Genomic DNA, 21,487 nt, shown 5'->3' on the forward strand with positions numbered 1-21,487 from the left:
AAGATAGGAAACATCCCACAGAGATGCCATCCAGTGTATAAGTTCACAATAGGGTTCAAAATCTCAGAAAACATCAAAAAAGGCAATATTCTAGAATTCCTATTGTAGGTGAATGTTAGAGGCAAAACAGTTTTTGGTCTGTACTGGATGGCTCCTTTAAAGAACTCAGGCAGAGATCTCACAGCACTGGGATCCCTGAAAGGATTTATGAATGGTTATGGAAGAGAGCTATGAGTGAACAAAAATATTCTATGGCGCTCCTCTTTTTAAGGAAACTGAAACTTCTCACAATCAATGAAGTTGGAAAATGCCTTAACTTAAGGCGCAATACTACTTCCTGAAAGAACGACGCTGTTACACCCCTAGCTTAATACTGCTGAAATTAATCAATTACTGACGTCAATAAAAGAAAATTTACTGACTTTTTTTTAACATTAAGTACTATGTATAACATGGAATACTGCTTTCTATGGTACTGTGGGACTCCCACTTTGACGATGAAGAATGATCAAGCATTTGAATCTATGAAAGTTCCAATACTAAAGAAACACTTCATATCACTGCTAGGATCTGGATGGAGGGAGGTTCAGGTTACCCAAAAGATGGTCAACTTAAACCGAGCAGGACAGACTAAAAACATCTTGTTGCAATGCAACAATAGTATGAGTAGATCACTCCAATCTACCATTAAAAACAGAAGTAACACTTTTTTTTTTAAACATGTTTTTTTTTTTTTACTACAAACACGTTTAGAACAAACTGGCCAAATAATAGACTGTGAGGCCTTGGGTCGTATAGAAAGCAGACACACAGGAACAATGAGAGGTGAGAGCCTCCGAGGCCCAGGGATACAATTTCAGTTCATTTTAGAAGAACAAAACAACAACAAAAAAAACGGTTGAAAGTGACCATAGTCAAACAAAAAAAACTTTTTACAAAAAAAGGGATCGTAAAATTGGTCGAAGAAAAACAAAATCCATGTCTTTTTTTCGTCCTGCTGTTGCCATGCCTGCCTCAAATCTCTTCTATATCGCTGCTGCTCCCCCACGCTTCTCGGCAGTTGTCTGCAGTCCATACTCTGCTTGGCCGTTAAAGTCCAGGGTTCATTCTATGTTTCAGCATGGGGGTTGCTTTGCACACTCCTGCCCTGTGATAATTCTTCCCTCCACCACACCAAAGGCTGCAAGCTCACTCCTTAGAGCTTGATCTTAAATGCTGTGGCCGAAGCAGAGGTGGTAGCAGCTGCTGATGATTTAAAGAGCGCCTTTAAGATAGTATCTGGGTCCACCTCTGGTGCAGGCTTAGAGGGTGCAGGGCCAGGCCGGCGAGTATCAGTCTCCTTCTTAGCAGCAGAGGGAGTATCACTTAATCGCCTAAAAAGAGAGAATGAAGGGAAACCAGTGATTATAGTAATAGTTGTCATCTTGACCATGTGTGCCTTCTGTAACTAAGTCAATAGGATTACACTCATACCAAACCACCCCTACCACTTACACGCTCCACTGTCGGGGAACTTCAGTGTTTGTTTGTTTACTTCTTAAACTACAATACTGCATCAAAATGAAAACAGGGAGATGGAGTTTGCACAGGGTTCCAAAGACAAAACCCACAAAAAAGACAAACAAGTTACTCATCTGTAACAATTTCTGTGTCTTGATATCTTTCATATATTCAGAAATGTTCCTTCTGTATTCAAGTGGCTGGCAACTTAATGGATTTAAAAAAGCTCTGCATTTTCAGCATTGGGGTAACATCTAGTTCTTGGTTTAGAAAGCCATGGTGTTCCCACACAAAGGCAGATTCCTAACTAGAAGAAGAGTACCTTTTTAGGTCCCGCCTAGCGTTGCTGCGCACATGCGCAGCAACGCTAGGCGACATTTATTGCAAATGAGGACTTTGAGAGAAGAGCTGAAGCCCCGCCCCTCATTTCCATTGGGTAGCATCAGTGTATATGGTAAATGCTGGCTTGCCATTGGAAAGGAGGGTTTTTCGTTGCCTCCCTTTGGCTTTTTGGTCCGGCCCACCTGTACTGGCTCCACTGCTTCACGTCTGTCGTGAAGACTTTTCTCATTTGCATGTTTATTTAACAAGAAGATAAGAAAAGCTTCCCAACAGCTGTGAAGCAGGCACAGAAATCCGAGGCGCACGGGGTCACGGGGAGGACAAGCCAATGGCAAGCGCTTGTGTTTCCAGTGATTGGATTCGGCCGAAAAGACCGATGTGTCTCAGGGCTGTTGCGGGCTCAGACCTGCCTTTCAACAGATTAGCGCCCCAAAGTTTGCAGAACACATCGGCTACTTATCATTGCAGCCCGAGCCCTGCAGCTATGCAGACACACTGAGCTAATCTCATTAAAGACAAAAGGTTTGATCCTCAAAGCATATTCATAATGGGATAAGACAGGGAGGCGGGACTGGCTCAAGAGCCCCCTACTGCTCTATTGCCTTTTAGGCCTCACAATCGAGAGCTGAGGGTTTGATTTGCTATATATTTAATTATTACTTTAAAATGTTTGCATGGCTTACCCAACAAGTTGTGAGGGTTCTTGGCGCTTTAAACATTGGTTGCTATTTTAATCTAACTCAGTGGTACCAATTTTTTTTATATCCGGGAATAAGCTGTTCGACCTGCAGGCCAATAGATAACTGTGGCAGGTGCATTAACCACCCGAACTATCTCAGCTGCGGATATAGCGCCAAGCTCGCCGTATCTCGGTCGCTTTAGCTCACAATGAACAGCGAAGAGCATCATGTCCAGTTTCATATAATAGAAATAAAGGAATCCGTCCTGAGAGTGAGGGTTCTATGCCGGAGTAGTTCACTGTGTAGAGTGGGCGTTGATGATGCGATCTCTGTATACAGCCCACAAGTTTGCGAGCGGGACCCAGCCTTTCTGCTTCGGACGTCAATAACATATCAATGTTGCGCTTTAACCCTAGAGGCACCTACAGGTGCTTCCTGGGAATCTGCAGTTTTGTAGGTTGAGTGGTGAGAGCAGTAAAGTTGTTAGTGATGCAGAGTGATGGCAGCAGTCACTTTAGTGGTGGGTGAAGTGATGGCTGTAGGGAAGAGATCGAGGCTGTGCGTTTGTGCTCGGGAGCGGGTGGCAGCGGTGCTGGCGTGGATAGTGGGTGTGACTTTGGGGGGGGGGGGGGAGTGGTAATATTGGTGAAGGAGATGACTGTTGATGGGAGGATGAGTGTGGTAATGGAGGTGGTGATGGAAGTGGGCGCAGAGAAGGTGTCTATGGGGTAAATTGGGTGGTGGAGAGTTGTGTGGGAATGTGGTGGGAATGGAGGCGAGGGTGCTATAGGATTGAGAGTGGCTCTTTTGGGCCGGCAGTGGGGTGGTGGTGGTGGTGGTGTAGGGACGGAGATGAGGGTGCTGGTTGGGGTGGGGATGGGGGCTGGTTTGGAGTGATGCTTGCACTGTTATTTAGGGGGTGCTGTGTGCGGGAGGTGGAATTGTGGCTGGGTTATGGTGCTGATGGCGAATGGCTAGTCAGTTGGGGTGGTGGCTGAGATGGTGTTGGGGAGATGATCCACATGTGAATCCCCGTGAGGGGTGAATGGATAGGATTGGTGTGGTGATGGTGGCTGAATTGCAATGTTGATGGTGGCTGGGCTCAATTGATGATGGTGACAGTTGGTGGATTTGCTGGAGAACGTGGCAGTTGTGGTATGGGGAAGTGATGAAGGTGACCGATTGGATATATTGCTAGGATTGGGGTGGTTATGGTGGCTGGGTTGGGTTGATGGGGACTGGGCTGGCTGTTGGTGTTGTGATGGTGCCTCTGATCGCGAGGTGGAGGTGATGATGAAGATTGAAGTGGGGGTTAGTGGCTGAGATGGGCTGGTTCCGATGGCTGGGTGTTATTGGTTGCTGTGTTCGGGTAGTGATGGAGGAGTGGTTGATAGCAGCATGGGTGTGGTAGCAGTGGTGGGGTGAAGTGGTGATGGTGGAGTGGGTGTGAAGCGGTGATGGTGGAGTGGGTGTAGTAGCAGGGGTGGTGATGGAGTGTGTTGGTACTGTGGGTCTGGCAATGGTGACTGGGCTAGTGTGGTGGTGGAGTGGGTTGGTAGTAGTTTGGGGGTGGTGATGGTGTCTGGGGTGGTGGGGGCGGGTGTTTATGGGACAGATTATTTCAGCTTCCTCTGTAGCCTTTCTCACCCCACCCCTCCCCATCCTCCACCCTTGCACCTCGAGATCCCCCTCTGAGGTTTCCTGCCTGGAAGCTCGTGGCGCCGCCCAGCCTCTCGCAGTCGCGTAGAGGGAACGAGACGGTGACGCCGGGTTAGGTATGCTGGAATAGGTGTGAGGCTGTAGGGAAAAAGCCATAATTGAATGTTCTATGAACATGCGTGGGTGAGAAAGTGAGGCCTGAACTCTGTGACTGCAGCCTACTGTTTGGAGGCAGGGAAGGAGTGCGCGCGGGGAGGCAGAGAGATACCGGAAGAACAAATACATGATTGGAGAAAAGGAGGGAGGAGAGCACAACGAACAAAACAAGAGAAATGACAAGAGAAGAACAAGCATTGGCATAGCCAACAGGTCTCGCCTTTGGAATCTTAGAATTTTTTTTAGATATGCAACAGTTGATGTTGTTGCACCAAGGATATTGTGCTGCATAACTAAACACTCATAAAGTCCCAAAGGCGAGACCTATTGGCAATGCCAATGATTGTTCTAGAGAGCCAGTGTGACCACCTCACTCCAGCAGGTCTCTTATTGACACTTCATCCCTACTAGAATAAGAATGATATACAACAATCCCACATTCTGACAAGTGTTAAAAACCTGTTTCTTCCCATGCACCAATGTCTCCTAAAGAAAAAGTGGTTAGAAGCTTAGGCAACTTCATCTATTCTCAAACTATTCTTGAACATCTCATGCGTACGCAAAGTGATCCTACCACACCAAATTTGGAGCACTTCTCCAAACCAGACACACCTCAGCTAACACTTTCCAAATATGGCTAATTAAAAATTACAATTTTCAACCATGCACTACAAAAAGTCATGCAAGAACCAGTATACAATGTTGCTAATGAATGCCTGCCAGACAAAGCATCACCAGAAAGAATTGTTCCACTACCAAATCTTCCTCCATATTAGTGCTTTACATCTCTTTATAGACATATTGAGGTGAAGGAGAAAATGTGGTATATGGCCATAGTTAGTGGAGGACTCCACCAAGCTTTTATAAGAATGAAAATATTTTAACTTCAGTTCAATAGGTCTGGAATAGAATGTCTCTTTCCTAACAAGCATGTTTCACTGCAACTACGTATATTTGGTATGCAGTTCCTATATTTGGCTCTGGCGCCATGCTTATCTAAGTGTGTTCAGAGAGGTCTATGCCTGTACCTGACTTAGAGCAGTGCTGAACTTACACAATGTCTGGAGCAATACACCAAGAGTGCTCTCATGTGTAATAGATGACCACTGCCCCATTTAGTGGGTTTACTACTCAGTGCTGTGGTGGCAGCATACCCAGCTTTAAGGATCAATAGCTTGACAAGATCTTTATCTGGGTCACTGAAGTGGAGTCCTACCAGTCCAACGCTCAAAGTTTTGCTTCTATGCACTTGACCAGTTCATTACAATAACATATTGTGGAGTGAGTATGCGAGTGAAAGAGCGACAGTAGGAGTGTGTGTGTCTTATCTCCCGGCCCCAGTTCCGTACACTAACATCCCAAGTGCTTGTGTGTACTCAGTGTAGCACATGCATGTGTGTGGGAGAGCCAGAGTAATTTAGGCAAGCGGATTCATTTGGATGCCCTGTCCTGGTGTTCCCAAGATGTAGGGATAAGGCTGTACTCCTAGGTTGTTGGTTACATTACTGTAGCTGAAAGCATGAACCTAGACACAGTCTCCTACCATTGGACTGATGAAAGCAATGTGCATAACTTCACACCTTTGTGTCTCTATTGTGTGAAGACAACCGTTCTGTGAGAAGAACTCTCCACAAAGGCTATAGCTGGAGAACAGCCTGGAAAGTACACTTTAATCAAGAACAAACCCAAATTGGCTCTACAGTTTGTGACAGTGTATCCACATCTCCAGCCTGAAAATTGTATTTAGAAGTGGAACCCAAAGCACACCACTTTGTTCCAGTCCAAGTTCTCTACGATCAAGGAACAGAGTGCTCTGCAGAGTACTCAGATGGCTGCAGTGCACTGAAGGCTGGAGTCTGCCTGATAGCCAGTCTCCCATATGTGACAAGACCATTCCTCAAGTCTGGATCTGTTCCTGGACATGTGTAGCTGCCCTGAAGCACCTAGAAGCCTGCCAAATTGCTGAGAGGGGGAAGGAGTATCTGTTTATGCAAGACAACAGACTCTCCAGGAAGGAACAAGCGTCATTTCCCAAGTGGCTGTGTGGCACAAAGAAGCAGACTAAACAAGAGCGATCCAAAAGGAACCTGGTGCCTGACAGTCCCAATGGCACTTCCTTCGGTTTCTGGCAGGAACCCCAACCCTGTGATTCCTGACAGCATAGTCAGGACTGTAACTGAGTGACCACCAGAGGGCGCACAGCGCTGTATCAGATGAAACACTGAATACCAAGGGGAGCTGCATCTACTGAAGTACTGAAAGCCTGTGCGGGGACTACAAGTGCTATCCATGCAGTCCGGACTTGGACTAGAACTGTAGACTGCGATGAGACTCCTTGGGCTGCACCTACCCATGGTTTTATTGGGACAGCATCTTCTTCAGGGCTGCTGATTGCCAGGCCACTGAATGCACCTGGTCTTGGCAGAGTTAATACATCAAGGCCGTCAGACAGCCAAAGAAAGTTTGGGCAGACACTGTTGAACGCGGTCCTGTGCCTGGCACCAAGAAACTCCACCCAAGTCTTTTAATTAATTGCAGCTCTTGTGAGTGCACTGGAGTACTGCCAGAGATTAAGGCCGCCCTGAAAAGATGTTGAGATAGCTCTCCCATCCCACGAAAGGGTAAAAAAAAGAACACTTTAAACTGGTTTTATTGCACTGCACTGTATCCTGATTCGTGCTATTCCTGTTTACCCCTAGGGAGGGAAGAATAACAGAACCAGAGAAGACAACCTTGTAGTGTGACAAAGGAGCATCAGAGAGTGCTGCGCCTTCAAGAGATAATGCCCAGAGACACCAACTTCTTTAGTATAGTACTGAAGTTAGTAGTATTTGGTCACCATCTTCAATTTTTTCCCTTTGGTGACTTGTGGGTGCTTCGGTTTGCCCTTCTTTTGTTGTACTGCTGACTTTGCCTGTTTGCCCCTTGTCACTATCGGGTAGCATGTGAATCCAGGAAACTCTTCAAGCTGTAAAACTAGTCCTACAGGTAGATAACCATTTCGAATTACAGCGATTCTTCTCAGATTTAACATGCTCTATATTGGTTTTGTTGCGTTATCTGGCCATATGTGGAAGATTTGCTGAAATACGCTTGAATTCAAAAGAAATTGGCGTTTTAGCACCCTTTGCCAATCAGCGCTTCTCTGTGTATTTGGATGTCCACAACGTAATGCTTTGTGTAGGTGTGTATAGAGGAGTATGTAGCTGCAACACATATGATGCTGACGAACAAGTTACTTACTTTTGGTAACACTATCAGGTGGAGACTATATCTAGCCATAAATTCCTTACCTTCGAATTTCCCCAAGTGTCAGACTGGATCCAGAATATTTTTCATGAGCAGTCACCCTGCACGTCGGTTGGTGGCGTTGTCTGCTCCGCACGGCAGTGTAGTTCACGGCGGAAGTAACAACTAGGTCACCTACATAGACTCCACCTCGACATGCTGAAGTCCTTTACTTTTCATGCCAAGAAGCGCAGAGCAATAAAGAGCACCTACAATGGTCTGTCCAAAATAAGGCTCTAAAACGGATAAGCCCTGACATTAGAGATCTGTCCACAGAGCGGGAAGGATGGCTGGGTCGGTAAGGAATCTGCGTCTAGATATAGTCTCTATCAGATAAGGTGTTACCAAAGGTAAGTAACTTGTTCATCTGATAGACTTCTAGCTGCAGATTCCTTACCTTTGAATAGATACTCTAGCAATACCATCCCCGGTTGAGGGTCTGGGGAGAAATTTAAACTAGGAAGTCCTGCAGTACCGAACACTCGAAATGACCATCCCTGCGGACTGGACTTTCCAGTCAGTAATGCTTGGTAAACATGTGCAGGGAAGTCCACATTGCGGCCTGGTAGATGTCCAGGACTGGGACTCTATGTGCCAACACAGTAGTCGCAGCTTTGGATCTGGTGGAATGAGCCCGTAACTCTTCAGGAGGCTGCTTATTGGCAAGGACCTAGCTGTAGAGATAGATTTTCATCAATTTGATGTACAAAACCTAGTGAAGAAAGAAAAAATGTCCTTTCTTGAGTCTCCTCACTCACCGGGGTTTCCCCACGGTGACATGCTTCATCATAGGGGCCATCCCAACCCGCTGAGGGTTGAGGCGTGCTGTGATTTGCAAGCATACGTAGGAGCACTGTAGTGAGGAACTATGTGTAGTGCAGTGGTGTGTGTGTGGAGTGGGGGGACTTAAAATATCTAACAAGTGGGCGACAATGCTTTATTCTTGCTCCTAGCTGATATATTAAAAACAACTCAAAAAACAGTCCTAGAGAAAGGACTGGTTTTGTGCCTACGCCGAGCATGGACAAACTCCAACTATGCTGGGAACTGAATGAGTTCATACGCAAGATAAAACTACAAGTCTACTTTAAGGACAAACCATCGACCATGAACAACAAGAGTGACACAGGTCTCCACAAAAAATTTAATTTCACACCTCCAACCACGAGTCTCCCTGTAGAATTACTATCTTTCGAAAAAGCATTATTCAAGGAGGTATTAATTGACCCAAGAACTATCAAAGTTTTCCACAACACCAGCAAAATAGAACATGAGACCATACAACAACTGGACATGGATAAGAAAATCACGATTAAACCAGCAGACAAAGGGGGTTCAATAGTACTACAAAACACCACAACATTTCGAGAGGTGTGCCTGCAACTCCTAGCAGATGAAAGGAATTACATCAAAATAAAGGAAGACCCAACTGAACGTCTACGCATAGAAATTGCGTACCTGGCAGAGGAATCCACAGCAAACAATTGGATAACTAAAAAAGAAGCTGATTTCCTAGTAAACACTAATCCGACCATTCCATATTTTTACAACATACCAAAAATCCACAAATCAATTGAAAACTCTCCTGGCAGACCGATAGTGTCAGGTATTAGTTCAATCCAAGAACCCCTCTCTAAATTTGCCGATGCTTATCTACGGCCCATCGTCCAAGGTACTAATACATACCTACAGGAAACCAAGGCTGTCCTATGCCTCCTCAAATACCTACAATTCAACCCAACAACTGAAATCCTGATTGGCCTAGACGAAGAGAGCTTGTATACAAGCCTACTGCACAAGGAAACCCTACAAATCCAGGAAGATGTACTTTTCGAAAATCCCTGGGTTTACCACACACCAAGACACGTGGTACTTGAATGTTGCCGGCTGGCATTAACTGAAAATTACTTCAAATTTGAAGATACACTGTTTCGCCAAGTACACGGTACCAGCATGGGGAGCACATTTGCGCCGAGTGTAGCTGGACTTTATGTCCACCCCTTGGAAAAACAAAAAATAATCAGGGAGTCCAATCTCCACATCGAACATCTGGACTCTGGAAACGATACATCGACGTTTTACTACTGATCTGGGAAGGGACAGAAATTAAAGCCATCAACTTTGTCAATTGGTTAAACCTCCAAGACCCTTGTCTCAAATTCAGCTACACCATGAGCAGGTCCCAGTTGGTCTTCCTGGACAACTACATTATAACCACAGAAGGTATGCTGAGCACAACAACTCACTTCAAACCAACAGCCAGAAATGCTCTTCTTATTTACGGCAGCTTTCACCCGAGACAATTGAAAGACAACCTGCCGTTTGGCTAATTCTTACGACTAAGATGCAAATTGCACAGAAAAAGAAGACTACAACATGCAAGCAAAAGACGTTTCTGAGAAACTAATAGCAAGACGTTACCCCAAAAACCTAATCTCCAAAGCAAAAAAAGAGAGCTGCCAACAACCACAGAGAGGCACTCCTAGAACCCAAAACAAAGGAAGGGGTAACAACAGAAAAAAGACCAATCTCCATCACCACCTACAACGTAGCAACAAACAAAGTAACTAAGATCAACAAAAAACATTGGCGGACACTGAACAGTGGAAAAATTGACACCCCAAGACAAATGTTCAGTCACAGAAACGGGAAAATCTAAGGAATTACCTTGTCCACACTCACCCCAAAAATGAAACTAAAGGGGATGGACAGAGAACCTTACATACATTACCCAATGGACACTACCCTTGCATCAATTGTAGTGTACTCCACCTGACCTCAGCAACTAAAAGGGTTGAATTTAACAACAAAATGACCTCAGAAACACGCAACTTCACGAATTGCAATACATCAGGGGCAGTATACATGATCACGTGTACCTGAAACCTACACTACGTGGGGAGGACCACAAGGAAAGTGTTAGAATTGGGGGGCTCTGGTTGGCACAGGTAGGTACTTGTGACAAGCAGGGACCCTCTCCTCTAGTCAGGGCAAGGAAATTACTCTCTCAAAATAACCCCTGCTCACCCTCTAGGCAGCGTGGCGTGAGCAGTCAAGGTTTTTTTCAGAGGCGATGTAAGTTAAGCAGTTAAATTGTAAATTGTAAATTGTTGTGTCTTGTAAAGCGCACTGCTACCCGGAGGCCTCGTAGCGCTATAGACCGCTGGGGAACCCGTCCTGGCTTTCCCTGTGAGATAGTCCCTCCTGGGGGTCTCCAAGGTGAAACCAGGCATCCCCGGCGTTTGTGTGGGGCCGTTGTGGAGATGAGGCAAGCTAATGCCCAGAGTTGCCGAGTGTGCTCCCTGGTCGGAGTAGGCACCGATGCGAGAATTATCAGTCCGCTGATCCTGGTCCAAGACCCTGCCGCGTCGGGAATCGAACCCTGGTCCCGGGCCGTTCTCTGCACTCGGGTCTGCCGCCTCTAACCAGTGAGCCACACCTCTCCACAGGTTGTGACCACATACAGTGTGGAGAAGTGTGGCTCAATGGTTAGAGCGGCAGACCCTGATGCAGAGGTCTGGCCCGGGACCAGGGTTCAATTCCCGCTTCGGCGGGTCTTGGGCTCAATTTCCTCGGACCTGATACTTCTCACCTCAGTGCCTCTATTCTAATCATTGGCCCCACTCTGCAACTCTGGGCAATAGCTTGCTTAATCTCCACAACGGCCCCAACAGCGCTGGGATGCCTGGCTTCACCTTGGGGGTGCCCGGGAGTGGATATTTCACAGGGAAAAGCCAGGAAGGTTTCCACAGCGGTATGCGTACAGCGCCAGGAAACCCAGGTTGGGGTATAAATGCGCTTTACAAGTACAAATTCATTTCATACAGTAACCCAGTGACAACACTACAAATGGACACCATACAGGTTTTATATAAAAAAATAAGTATACTTTATATAGAGTTATCACAAGACCAATAAACGACAAAGAGCCAATAAACGACAAAAAGAGTCCACAGTACTATTAAGTTTCAAGAGTTCAGGTTAAAAAGGCTTAATTCAAGGTTCTGTGCAAGTGGGTAGCCTTGTCCGGCTACAGTGTTGCTGAAAAGAACACAGAGTCCAACAAATCCAGCGGACCGCGGCGGTCCGGGCCCACTCAAATGTTGACAGACTCAGTCACAGTACCTTTTCCTTGAGGCGGCCAACACGGATGTGCGAGCCGGTTCTGGGGTTTGCCACGTTGTAGAAAAAGAAAGCTTTGCAGGTCACAGTGTCCTTCCAGTCGCGGTGCAGGCTACAGCTCGTTGACAGCGTTGAGACGGTGTCGGTGAGCTCAGAGCTTGCGTTGTTCGAGGCGGACGCTGCTCGTTGCGGTGCTTCCAGCTTTACGGTGCAGCGACAAAGCCGGAGTTCGGGAGCTCGCGTCGGTCAGTTCGGACACCGGTGCGAATCGGGCGAGTGCGCCGCAAAGCGTGCGAGGCGGTGCCCAACTCCGGTGCGGTCACAGGACTCGAAGTCAGCAGCAGTGACCACGCCGGTCAGACCAGGTCGATTCGGTGTAGCGAGACGTTACACGCCGCGGTGTCCTTCCAGTGGCGGTGCAGGCTACGGCTCGTTGACGAAGTCGTTGAACACAGAGCTTGCGTTGTTCGAGGCGGACGTTGCTTGGTGCGGTGCCTACAGGACACCGGGCCGGTTGTGAGAGTCGGTCACAGCTCCCTGCCTCTGTAGCCACTTGTTTCCAGCAGCAATTCACAAAGGCTGGGGAAGTCCACTGGTCCTGGGACTTCGGTCAGGGGGCAAGCTCTCTTCAAAGCTTTGGAGATCTTTTCACAAGTTGAAAGACAAGTCCAAAAAGTCTTTCTCCTCCCTTTGGCAGCAAGGCAACCCCTGCAGGCCAATCCCCTAAGCAGCACTTCAGCTTGGGAATAGTGTCTCCTCAGTTTCTTCAGGTTCCTTCTCCTCAGCAGAGGTTTCATCTTGAAAGTCCAGAAGTGATCTAATTTCATGGGATCAGGGTTCCAATACTTCTACCCCAACATCCTTTGTTCTCTGAGGGGAGAGGGACCTGTGCCCAGTCCAAACCAGTTCCTGAGCACTCTGTTTACCAGACTGCTCCTTTCCTTTCACCATGCAGGGCAGGAACATCAGACGCCCCACAGGAGGTGGAGCCAGCATTGTGGAAGGCAAGTACAGTCCAGGAGCACTTTGTTGATAGTCTTCCTTCTCTTCTTTCAGTGTGCAGGGCAGAGACATCGGACACACCACAGGGGGCGGAGCCAGCATTGTAGAGGGTAGGCCAAGCCCTATTCAGGTCCCAGGAGTAACTCCTCCCTTCCATCCAGATGCAGATCTCCCTATTCACCACCGTGCAGCCCCAGCCTGTCTCCTGGAATTCCCCAGTCCCGTCACACACAAACCCAGACAAGGAATACACAACCTAGCCGAGGCTGGCTCAAATGGTTAGGCAAGCAAATACCCACTTTCTAAAAGTGGTATTTGCAAACACAGAATATTAAAATAAACTTTACTAAAAGATGTATTTTATTATTATGAGTCCAGGCATACTAAACTCGAATTTCTATCATGTTCTCTGAGTCGGTTAGGATTATAGGAAGTAACAATTCCAACAGCCCATTCTGGTCTATGGAGAACAGGTAGCCTTGCAATAGTGAAAACAAAAATGGCTGTAATTCACTATTAGGACATGCCACACACATCAGGGCTTGCCCTATCTAATACTTACACTGCACCCTGCCCGTGGGCCTACCATAGGGGTGACTAATATGAAGACAAGGGAAGGTTTAGGGACTGGCAAGTGGGTGCACTTGCCCAGTCAGCATGACAGTACCAGACTGCGCGCAGGTTCTGCAATGGCAGACCTTAGACACATTTTACAAGGCTGCTTCTGTGGGTGACACAACCAGTGCTGCAATCCCACTAGCAGCATTTGGATCACACGGCCTGGGCACACTCAGTGCACTGTACTAGGGTCTGACAGTAAACCAAACATCCAATCAGGGAACCACTAATCAATACATCAATTTACAATAAGGAGCACTTGCACTGTGGTACTGGACAGCAGTGGCACAGTGCCCAAAGCATCTATTACCAGAAAAACACATGAGACAACAGCAAAAAATGGAAGGGAGACTAACGCCAATGGTGTCAGGTCTAACAGAAAGCAAGCACAAGGATTGTCAAACACCACAGTAACATTAGATGTAAAAGAAACACCACAAAAATGTTATCACATTTCATTGAGAAACAACACACTCCAAACGACATGAGATGGGTGATCCTGGAGTACATCAAAAACAGCGATAAGCCGGAAAAGCGACTCCTGGAGAAGGAGCAACGTTGGGTGTTCAAGTTACGGCCATGGTCTTAACGATAACATCCCTTGGGGACAATTCTCAAAATAGAATCTTCTAGAGATTTAGCTGAAAGTCTTCTGACACAGGGTGGCTGTCACACACACCCTTCATTTTTTGATCATTTTTGACCTTTTGAAAAAGCATGTGGTTAATAGGACGGCGTAACCCCCTACACAAAAGCAGCCACACAGGGGGCTTCGCAGGTTTACATGTCTTAACACCTGTACCTACATTACACATCACACGCACTGTCGGTACCCCTTATCCAGCAGATGCTACCCTGGACCGACCTTTTGCATTAAGCATCCACTAATTAAACCCTATGACTCATACAACCCGACCTTCTGTGGGTAGTACCAACACTACATATGCCCAGCCGGGTGTACATCACCTCATCATTAAAAAAAAAAAAAACTTTTGTATCAACCAAAACTGTGACGCACAGACAGCAGCGCCTTACGTATGTTTATTCCCTTTGGTACATCGGATAATTGTGGGTGTGAACGCTATATAGCACATAGTCGGCATCGCTATTATGGGAATGACTCCAGTCCAGTTTGAACTGTGCACTCTTCCTCCACTGTAAATATTGTTTTACACAGCCAGCAGCACCATACGTATGTTTATTCCCTTCTGTACATCGGACAATTTTGGGCGTGAACGCGATATAGCACATAGTGAACACCGCTATTATGCAATCACTCCAGTCCCATTTTTTAACGATGCACTCTTCCTACACTGCAAGCATTGTTTTGTGTTTCATTTTAGTACACAGTAATCATACACCCCCAATAGGGCCACTCCATTAGCTTAGAATAAGGCGGCCATTTTGTGAATGTTCCTGCTCTAGTCTTTTTCACAATGACTAAGCGGAAACACTTCTTCAAATACCGGCTGAGACACGCAAATATGCGGTCTCGAGGGAATCATCCAGGTACACTATCAGGAGAGGAGATTTATTAAGTAAGTCCGTTCCTTTGCAGCTACGAAGATAGACCCGGGGCAAACTGTGTTTTTTTATACCACAGCACTGCCCGGTCTGTCACTCGAGAGGAGACAACTACATGTGGAAGTTTAATCGGCATTTCTTTCCGTTTTAGAATTCCAGTGGGAACCCTCTCTCACTCCCTCGAATGAACATGAGGCAAAGTTCTGCCTTTTAAAAAGTATGTTTATTATGTTTAATGTAATGTTTGTTTTGTCTTTTGTCTGTCATGGTACAACCACGAGGATTGATTTCTTTTAAGGCACAACACTGGCACCGTGCACTGATTCACAGAGCCTTTTTCTTCTATTCAGGTTTAAAGGCATACATACGGTGCTTACAGATAGACCTTTCATTTTTCTTCGCGTCTAGCACGACGCAGGAAACAACTTTTCTACTAGGCACTCACCATGAGGAGCGTCATTTGTTGGCAGTGATTTAATACCTACCCTATTTAGGGCGGGATGTTTTCCTTATCTATGTTGGGTTTCCTTCATTTCAGATACAACATGACTTATTGAATGTCTTACAATACTAAGTATTTTATGTATGGTTTACCTTATGCTTACTATATAGCATCTGAAAGTCACTTTCACTGCACCTTTTGGAGTGGTACACACAGGGCTGGTCCCTGTGCCGTCCTGAAGAGCTTTGGGGGAAGCGCGAAACATGTTGACCCTCTATTAGGGATCCCTGAATCATTGTAACCAAGCAACCTAGTGACCCACCACGTTTTTAATATATCAGCTAGGAGCAACAATAAAGCATTGTCGCCCACTAATTAGATATTTTTAAGTCACCCCACTCCCCACACACCATTGCACTACACATAGTTCCTCACTACAGTGCTCCTACATATTCTCTCATGTCGTAGCACGCCTCAACCCGCAGCGGGTTGGGATGGCCCCTATGATGAAGCAGGTCACCGTGAGGAAACCTGGGTGAGTGAGGGGATTCAAGAAAGGACATTTTTCCTTTCTCCACTAGGTATTGTACATCAAATTGATGAAAATCTATCTCTACAGCTAGGTTCTTCATCCGGAAACCCGGATTTTGTATGTCTACTACTTGAACAGGAGGGTGGAGCTAGCTTATCCCTCTACCTCCCCCCCTTTTCAGAGATTGCTTCTTGGCAAGGGCATAGCAGAACTTGATGCAAAGAACGGCCAATCAAGAGATGGTCCATTTCTATTCCACCCGACCTTCCTTCGCACTAACATACCCCACAAAGAGTGGTTTGTCCACCCAGAACTCATGTGTGTAGTTGAGGTAGAACGACACGCGCTATTTTTGAGTTGCTCCTCTTCATTAGATGGATGTGGAGGATTTTACACAGTGGGCAAGGGGACAGGTTGGCCCACTTGAAATGGTGTTACCACTTTTGGCAGGAAAGAGGTCTTCATGTGAAGTACAAGTTTGTTTGGATAAACTGAGGAGAATGCAGGCTTGGAAGATCAAGACTGCAGCTCACGCACTCTCCGGGGCAATGTAATCTCCATAAGAAAGGCCGTTTAGATGGTGAGCAGCCTGGGCTTGAAAAGAGCTCACATCAAGAATGTGATAACCAATCGACAGGGGGGCCCTTGTTCCCCCGCTCCCGTTTGCGCTGGAGCCTCTGGCTCATTGGGTTAGGAGGGATCCTGAGAACTGGGGTTTGAGGGCACCGGAGGAACGTGTTTCTCTATACGCAGACGACATGGTATTATACCTAGCACGGCCATATTATTCCATAGCGAGGGTTCTTCACATTTTCGAGTTATTCGGAAGCTACTTGGGATACACTATTAACTGGTCTAAATCGGTAATCTTGCCTCTTTCGGGTCCTCCCCTAGAGTACAGCGGTGCTACGTGGCTCCGGTGGTGGTAGGCGGGTTTAAGTATCTAGGGATTTTCATCACCAGGGATCAGAAATAATTCATAGCAAAAAATCTGGGGCCCCAAGTGCAGCGCCTCACTTCCGATGTTAGTCATTGACGTTCACTCCCACTCTCCCTTATGGGGCGGGCGGCCCTGTATAAGATGTTGATGCTACCGCGGCTTCTTTACTTATTACAAAATACTCCCTATCAGACACCAGCGTATAGCACAGGAGATGCGAACTCTGCTGGGGGGTCGCCGAGAATTGTCTTGACGTATCTCTCTTCAGACCAGTGGTTCGAGGTGAGGTATTTGAAGTTTCATCAACGGACCAGTATCGTCGGAAGAAGATGAAGTAAGACTTTACTAACCCTTCCTTACGCTGAGCTTCTGAGTACTCTACCAGCCAGAACTTTCCCCTTGCGCTTTCCCTGTACTTTCCTTCCTTTCTTCTCTTCCTTGTTCCTTTTTGCGCGTTTCGGCAAGAGTACTGGAGACTTAAACATAGAGATAATTATAACTGTTCATTCTTTTACAAGAGAACCGACCAGTGAAGAAGGTAGCGTAAACCATCCCCTCAGAGTGTAACATTGAGAATAACCTCAATTGCAAGTTACTTAACTTAACATTCTTTCTTCCAGAAATATCTCTCTCTTCACTGGTAGCTACTCACAGGTAGCTACTCACAATCATATACAGAGAGAAGCAAGATTCTGAAGACAGCTGGTAGGATAGATTTGTATTCGAATTGTCATTCAGGAATTGTATCTAGGAGGTTGTTGAGTTGTCTTTCTCCCCGTCTGTGTGCATTAGGAACCCGAGCGCAGTCCCGAAGCCATAACATATCTTGAAGGACTAGAGGGTGCCAGCTGTTGTCGGAGTGTCTCTCTTTTCTGTCCAATTCCCATTTCCCCGTCTCTGGTGCAGTTGCTTGGCTGAGCGACGTCACCGGAGGAGGGGCATTGGGAGCTAGCATCAGTTCTGCTTCTGCGAAGAATCTGGGACCTGACACAGGGCAACTGTGAAACACTTTTGTATTCCCGGCGGATGGGCCGGAACACACAAGGGTGGTTATTCAGTGCTAGAGAGACGCCAATAAATTGCTGAGTTGGGAGGGGAGATTGACGGCCAAAACTCCAGTTTGGGCAGGAGATCCCCCTCAGAGAGGTAGCCGGGCTATCTGGATTCAGGGGTTGGCGCCTAATAGGCATCGAATACCTGGGGGATGTATGAAAGGGAGATGCCCCCCGCACGTTTGAATACCTACAGAAAGAGTATCATGCATGACTCTCAGCGCTACGCGCACCTGCGGCTCCTACACAGTCTCAGCATTTTGATTTCTCTGGGATTGCGAACAGAACTTGGTCTGGGGTGCTCCATGTGTGGAAAATTTAGTCTGGTGTTCTATGTTTTAGTTCCCACTCGTCGGACGCATTTGTTTGTTGAATTCTAGGTTTTGAAAGCCTAAAGGGTGTACCTCTACAAAAGTTGTATTTCTTTGAATCACTCTTTTCCATATGCAAGAGCTAGTTTTGACAGCAGGTAAGACCTCGTTCCGCACCAGTTTGTTGGAGTATAACAGTTATTGTATTGTGTGTTTAGATCAGCTTTGCCCTTTGCTTGTACTTGGAACACCTTCAGTGCACAGAACAAAGTCTTGAGTTCTAACAGATTTATCAGTTTAACTGCCTCTGTATGGTTCCATAGGCTCATGATTTTGTGGCTCTCCATACGTGCCACCGCAAACTGTGTAGGTTGCATCCATGGGAACGGTCACTGTAGGAGTTGGTAGATTGAAAGGTCGCCCTATTGTAACATGCTTTGTGCTCCACCATTTTAGTACCTTCTGAATGACTTGTGAAAACCACTATATCCTCCCAATTCACAGTGGACTGTGACCATTGTTGCGCAATCTTTCCTGGATACAGGAAAACATTGAGGTGTCAATCCAGATCCAGGACTAGATCTTTGGGGAATCCTGCAGTGCCGAAGCCGAAGCCACCGGCATCAAAGAGCAGACGAGTCCCTGGGGCCCGAGGGCACGCCGAAGCAGTTGGGCTGCCCAAAGATGGAATGTAAGGCACCGTAAAATTCGCGAAGCTGGCCAGGGGTCGCTTCAGCTCCCGGAAAGGGCAGAGTCGACCCAACATGCTCCGTGGGCGGAACCGGACAACTGCCTTCCGCTTTTCCGCGTCGCGCCAGCCTACGGACGAGGAGAACGCAAAGAGCGGCGATGCTTCTTTACCTTCTTCTTGTGCTTCGACTTACCCGAAGATGAAGACTTTTATGACCAGTGGTGGCTCTGCAACCGCTCCCTCTCCCTCTCGACCAGGACCTCAAACGGCTCAGAGCGGCCTGCCGGGCCTCGAGAAGCTTTTAGGACTTCTCATGCAAAGACTTCGGGTTCATAGCCCGGCAGTTGGAGCACAACTTTGGGTCGTGGTTGCACTCATAGCACCAAAGACACACGAAGTGCGGGTCCATAACCAACATCAATTTGCGACAGGAGTCGCAAGCCTTGAAGCCAGTCAAATGTGACATCCCTCCATGCACCAGGAGGCGAACGACTTAAAAAAGGTGTCGACACAAGTAGCAAAAACTGAGTCAAAAAGTGACTCGAGGTACCGCTCTCTCTGGATTTACGCTGGCTGGTGCAAAAAAATAAACAACAGACATCAGCGCGCGTGGGCGGCGTCTAAGTAGATACCGCAACGTCATTCCGGCGACAACGACTAATGTGGAGTCCATTGACGCGCAGGGGTACTGCTGAGGAAAAAATTCTCCGGATCCAGTCTCACGCCTGGGGGTAATTCGAAGGTGAAGAATCCATAACCAATTGTCTCTTTCAGATGCAAGGGGTGAAGGATGCTTAAGATGCTATAAAGATGCTGTTGATGCAACATGGTCAACGGTGATCTTCCTGTAGGGATTCCCCAGTACATTAAGATGCTGAAGGGGTCCTGGTTGCAGGTTCGGCGCTGTACAAAGTCCTCTCCGGTCTGGCCTATGTCCCGTTGCCATGGACTACCTGCCACCCATTGTCGTAGTCACAGGTCAATCCTTCCTATGTCAATTCTTCCTAGGTCAATAACTTCCCATCCGAGGGTCCCAGCATTTTTCCTACAGCACCCCTGGCTCTGCAAACCTGGGCGCAACTCTGTGGGTGGCTCTTGGACCTCGGTGCTGCACAGAGGCAGTGGCAGCGGCTTTAAGATTTTAGGCTACCAACTAACTTCAGCAGGCTTCTTCAGTCGTTGGGTCCCTGTGCTGCCAGCATGAGGCCAGTCAGCTGACCACTTAAGTTCGCTTGGCTTGAGTGGGCTTTAGAGATGCCATTCCCTTGAGCAGGGCACGGCAGGCACAGTCCCTCTCTTCTCAAGTGTCCAGGTGCAGTCCTTGTCGGTGCAGTCTCTTTTTTATGGTCGCTCGGTGCAGTAGGGTAGTCCTATGGTCCTTGTTTAAAGGCGGCCGGGATCTGAGTTTTGGGTGCCAGGGGTGCCCTATTTATGTACAGAAAATTCTCTCTGTGTAGGATGCAGGTTGTAGCCTATGGGCTACCACGTTCCCTCCCTCCGGATTACCACTTTCTGGGACGTGTGGCGTGTGGCATGTGGCTATCACACCATGCCACATTCTGTCCACCCCCCAAGATGGCGAGACTTCTCTCACCACCAACTGGCTTCTTCCCTCCTGATCCTAGTGACAGCCCGTCTTCCTAAACAATAGAAACCCTCTCTGAAATGGTATCCATTTGCTCTTCAAAGGCAGCTTCTCCTTTGAAGCGCGCCTTTTGGGCTTATACCCATGTGGCTTCCTGCAGGAGGGCGGTAATACCTCACTTCCATTCAGGCCCAGAGTGTGTCCATTGCTGGGATTCGTAAGGAGTACTGGAAACCATGGGTAACAACTTCTAAAGTTGCACTTTGCCCACCAGTGACATTCAATTTGATTCTAACCATTAAATCGGATTTAATACACGGACGTTCGATACTAAACAGTACAAATCTTAGTAGTCCCATTCAGATTTGGCTCGGGTGCTAGTCTGTAACTCTGAACTTGGCCAAAGGGGCTACTAGCCTTTCCACAGTAAACAACAATTTCGGGGTTTTACTGCTAGAACATGTAAAAGTACATGATCCACTTTCTAACATACAGCAACCTGCCTTATGACTAGTTAGGCCTACCACAGAGGTGACTTACATACATTAACAAGCATTAAAATGCAATAGGTCTCGCAGCATTAAAGTTTGAGTTATTGGCATTGTGTATGACAATGCGGTGCATAACATTTTTAGCAAACTTTGAATTGGTGAGCAGTGAGAGTGTGCAAGAGTATGCTGTTTAGGTCTCGCCTGTCGATGCGCATGCGCATCGAGCAAGCGAGACTATGGGGGCTCATCGACTCTTTATCTAACTTGCAAGGAATCGTGGCGATTCCTTGCAGTGCCCGTGACTTTTAAGCTCAATGCGCATGCGCATTGAGCTTAAAAGCGCGTGCACGTCCGTCGTGTTTTACCCGCTCCGCCCCCTCCCGCCGTGTCGTATTTCTCCTCCCCCCTCCCCTCGCGCCGTGTCGCATTTCTCCTCCCCCCTCCCCTCTCTTCCCTCCGTCTTGTTATTTTTATTTTTATTTTTGTTTCTGGTGCATGTCGCGTTTCTCCTGTCCGAGTGCTCGTTTTGGCTTCCCAGGTCCCAGTTTATTG

At 47.1% G+C, this 21,487-nt stretch overlaps 1 protein-coding gene across 1 annotated transcript in view; it reads right to left on the reverse strand.

The window, feature by feature from the left end:
* Positions 1–706: 706 nt before the first annotated feature.
* The window catches only part of POLDIP3 (DNA polymerase delta interacting protein 3), a 159,512-nt gene continuing 138,731 nt past the window's right edge, over positions 707–21,487 (reverse strand). The window contains exon 9 of the mRNA XM_086958798.1: positions 707–1,373. Within this exon, the coding sequence (XP_086814924.1) occupies positions 1,196–1,373 (178 nt within the window). The 3' untranslated portion in view covers positions 707–1,195. The remainder of the gene's footprint in view (positions 1,374–21,487) is intronic.

Source organism: Lissotriton vulgaris, chromosome 1_1 (assembly GCF_964263255.1).
Source record: "Lissotriton vulgaris chromosome 1_1, aLisVul1.2, whole genome shotgun sequence".
In the NCBI taxonomy this organism is placed as follows: Eukaryota; Metazoa; Chordata; class Amphibia; order Caudata; family Salamandridae; genus Lissotriton; species Lissotriton vulgaris.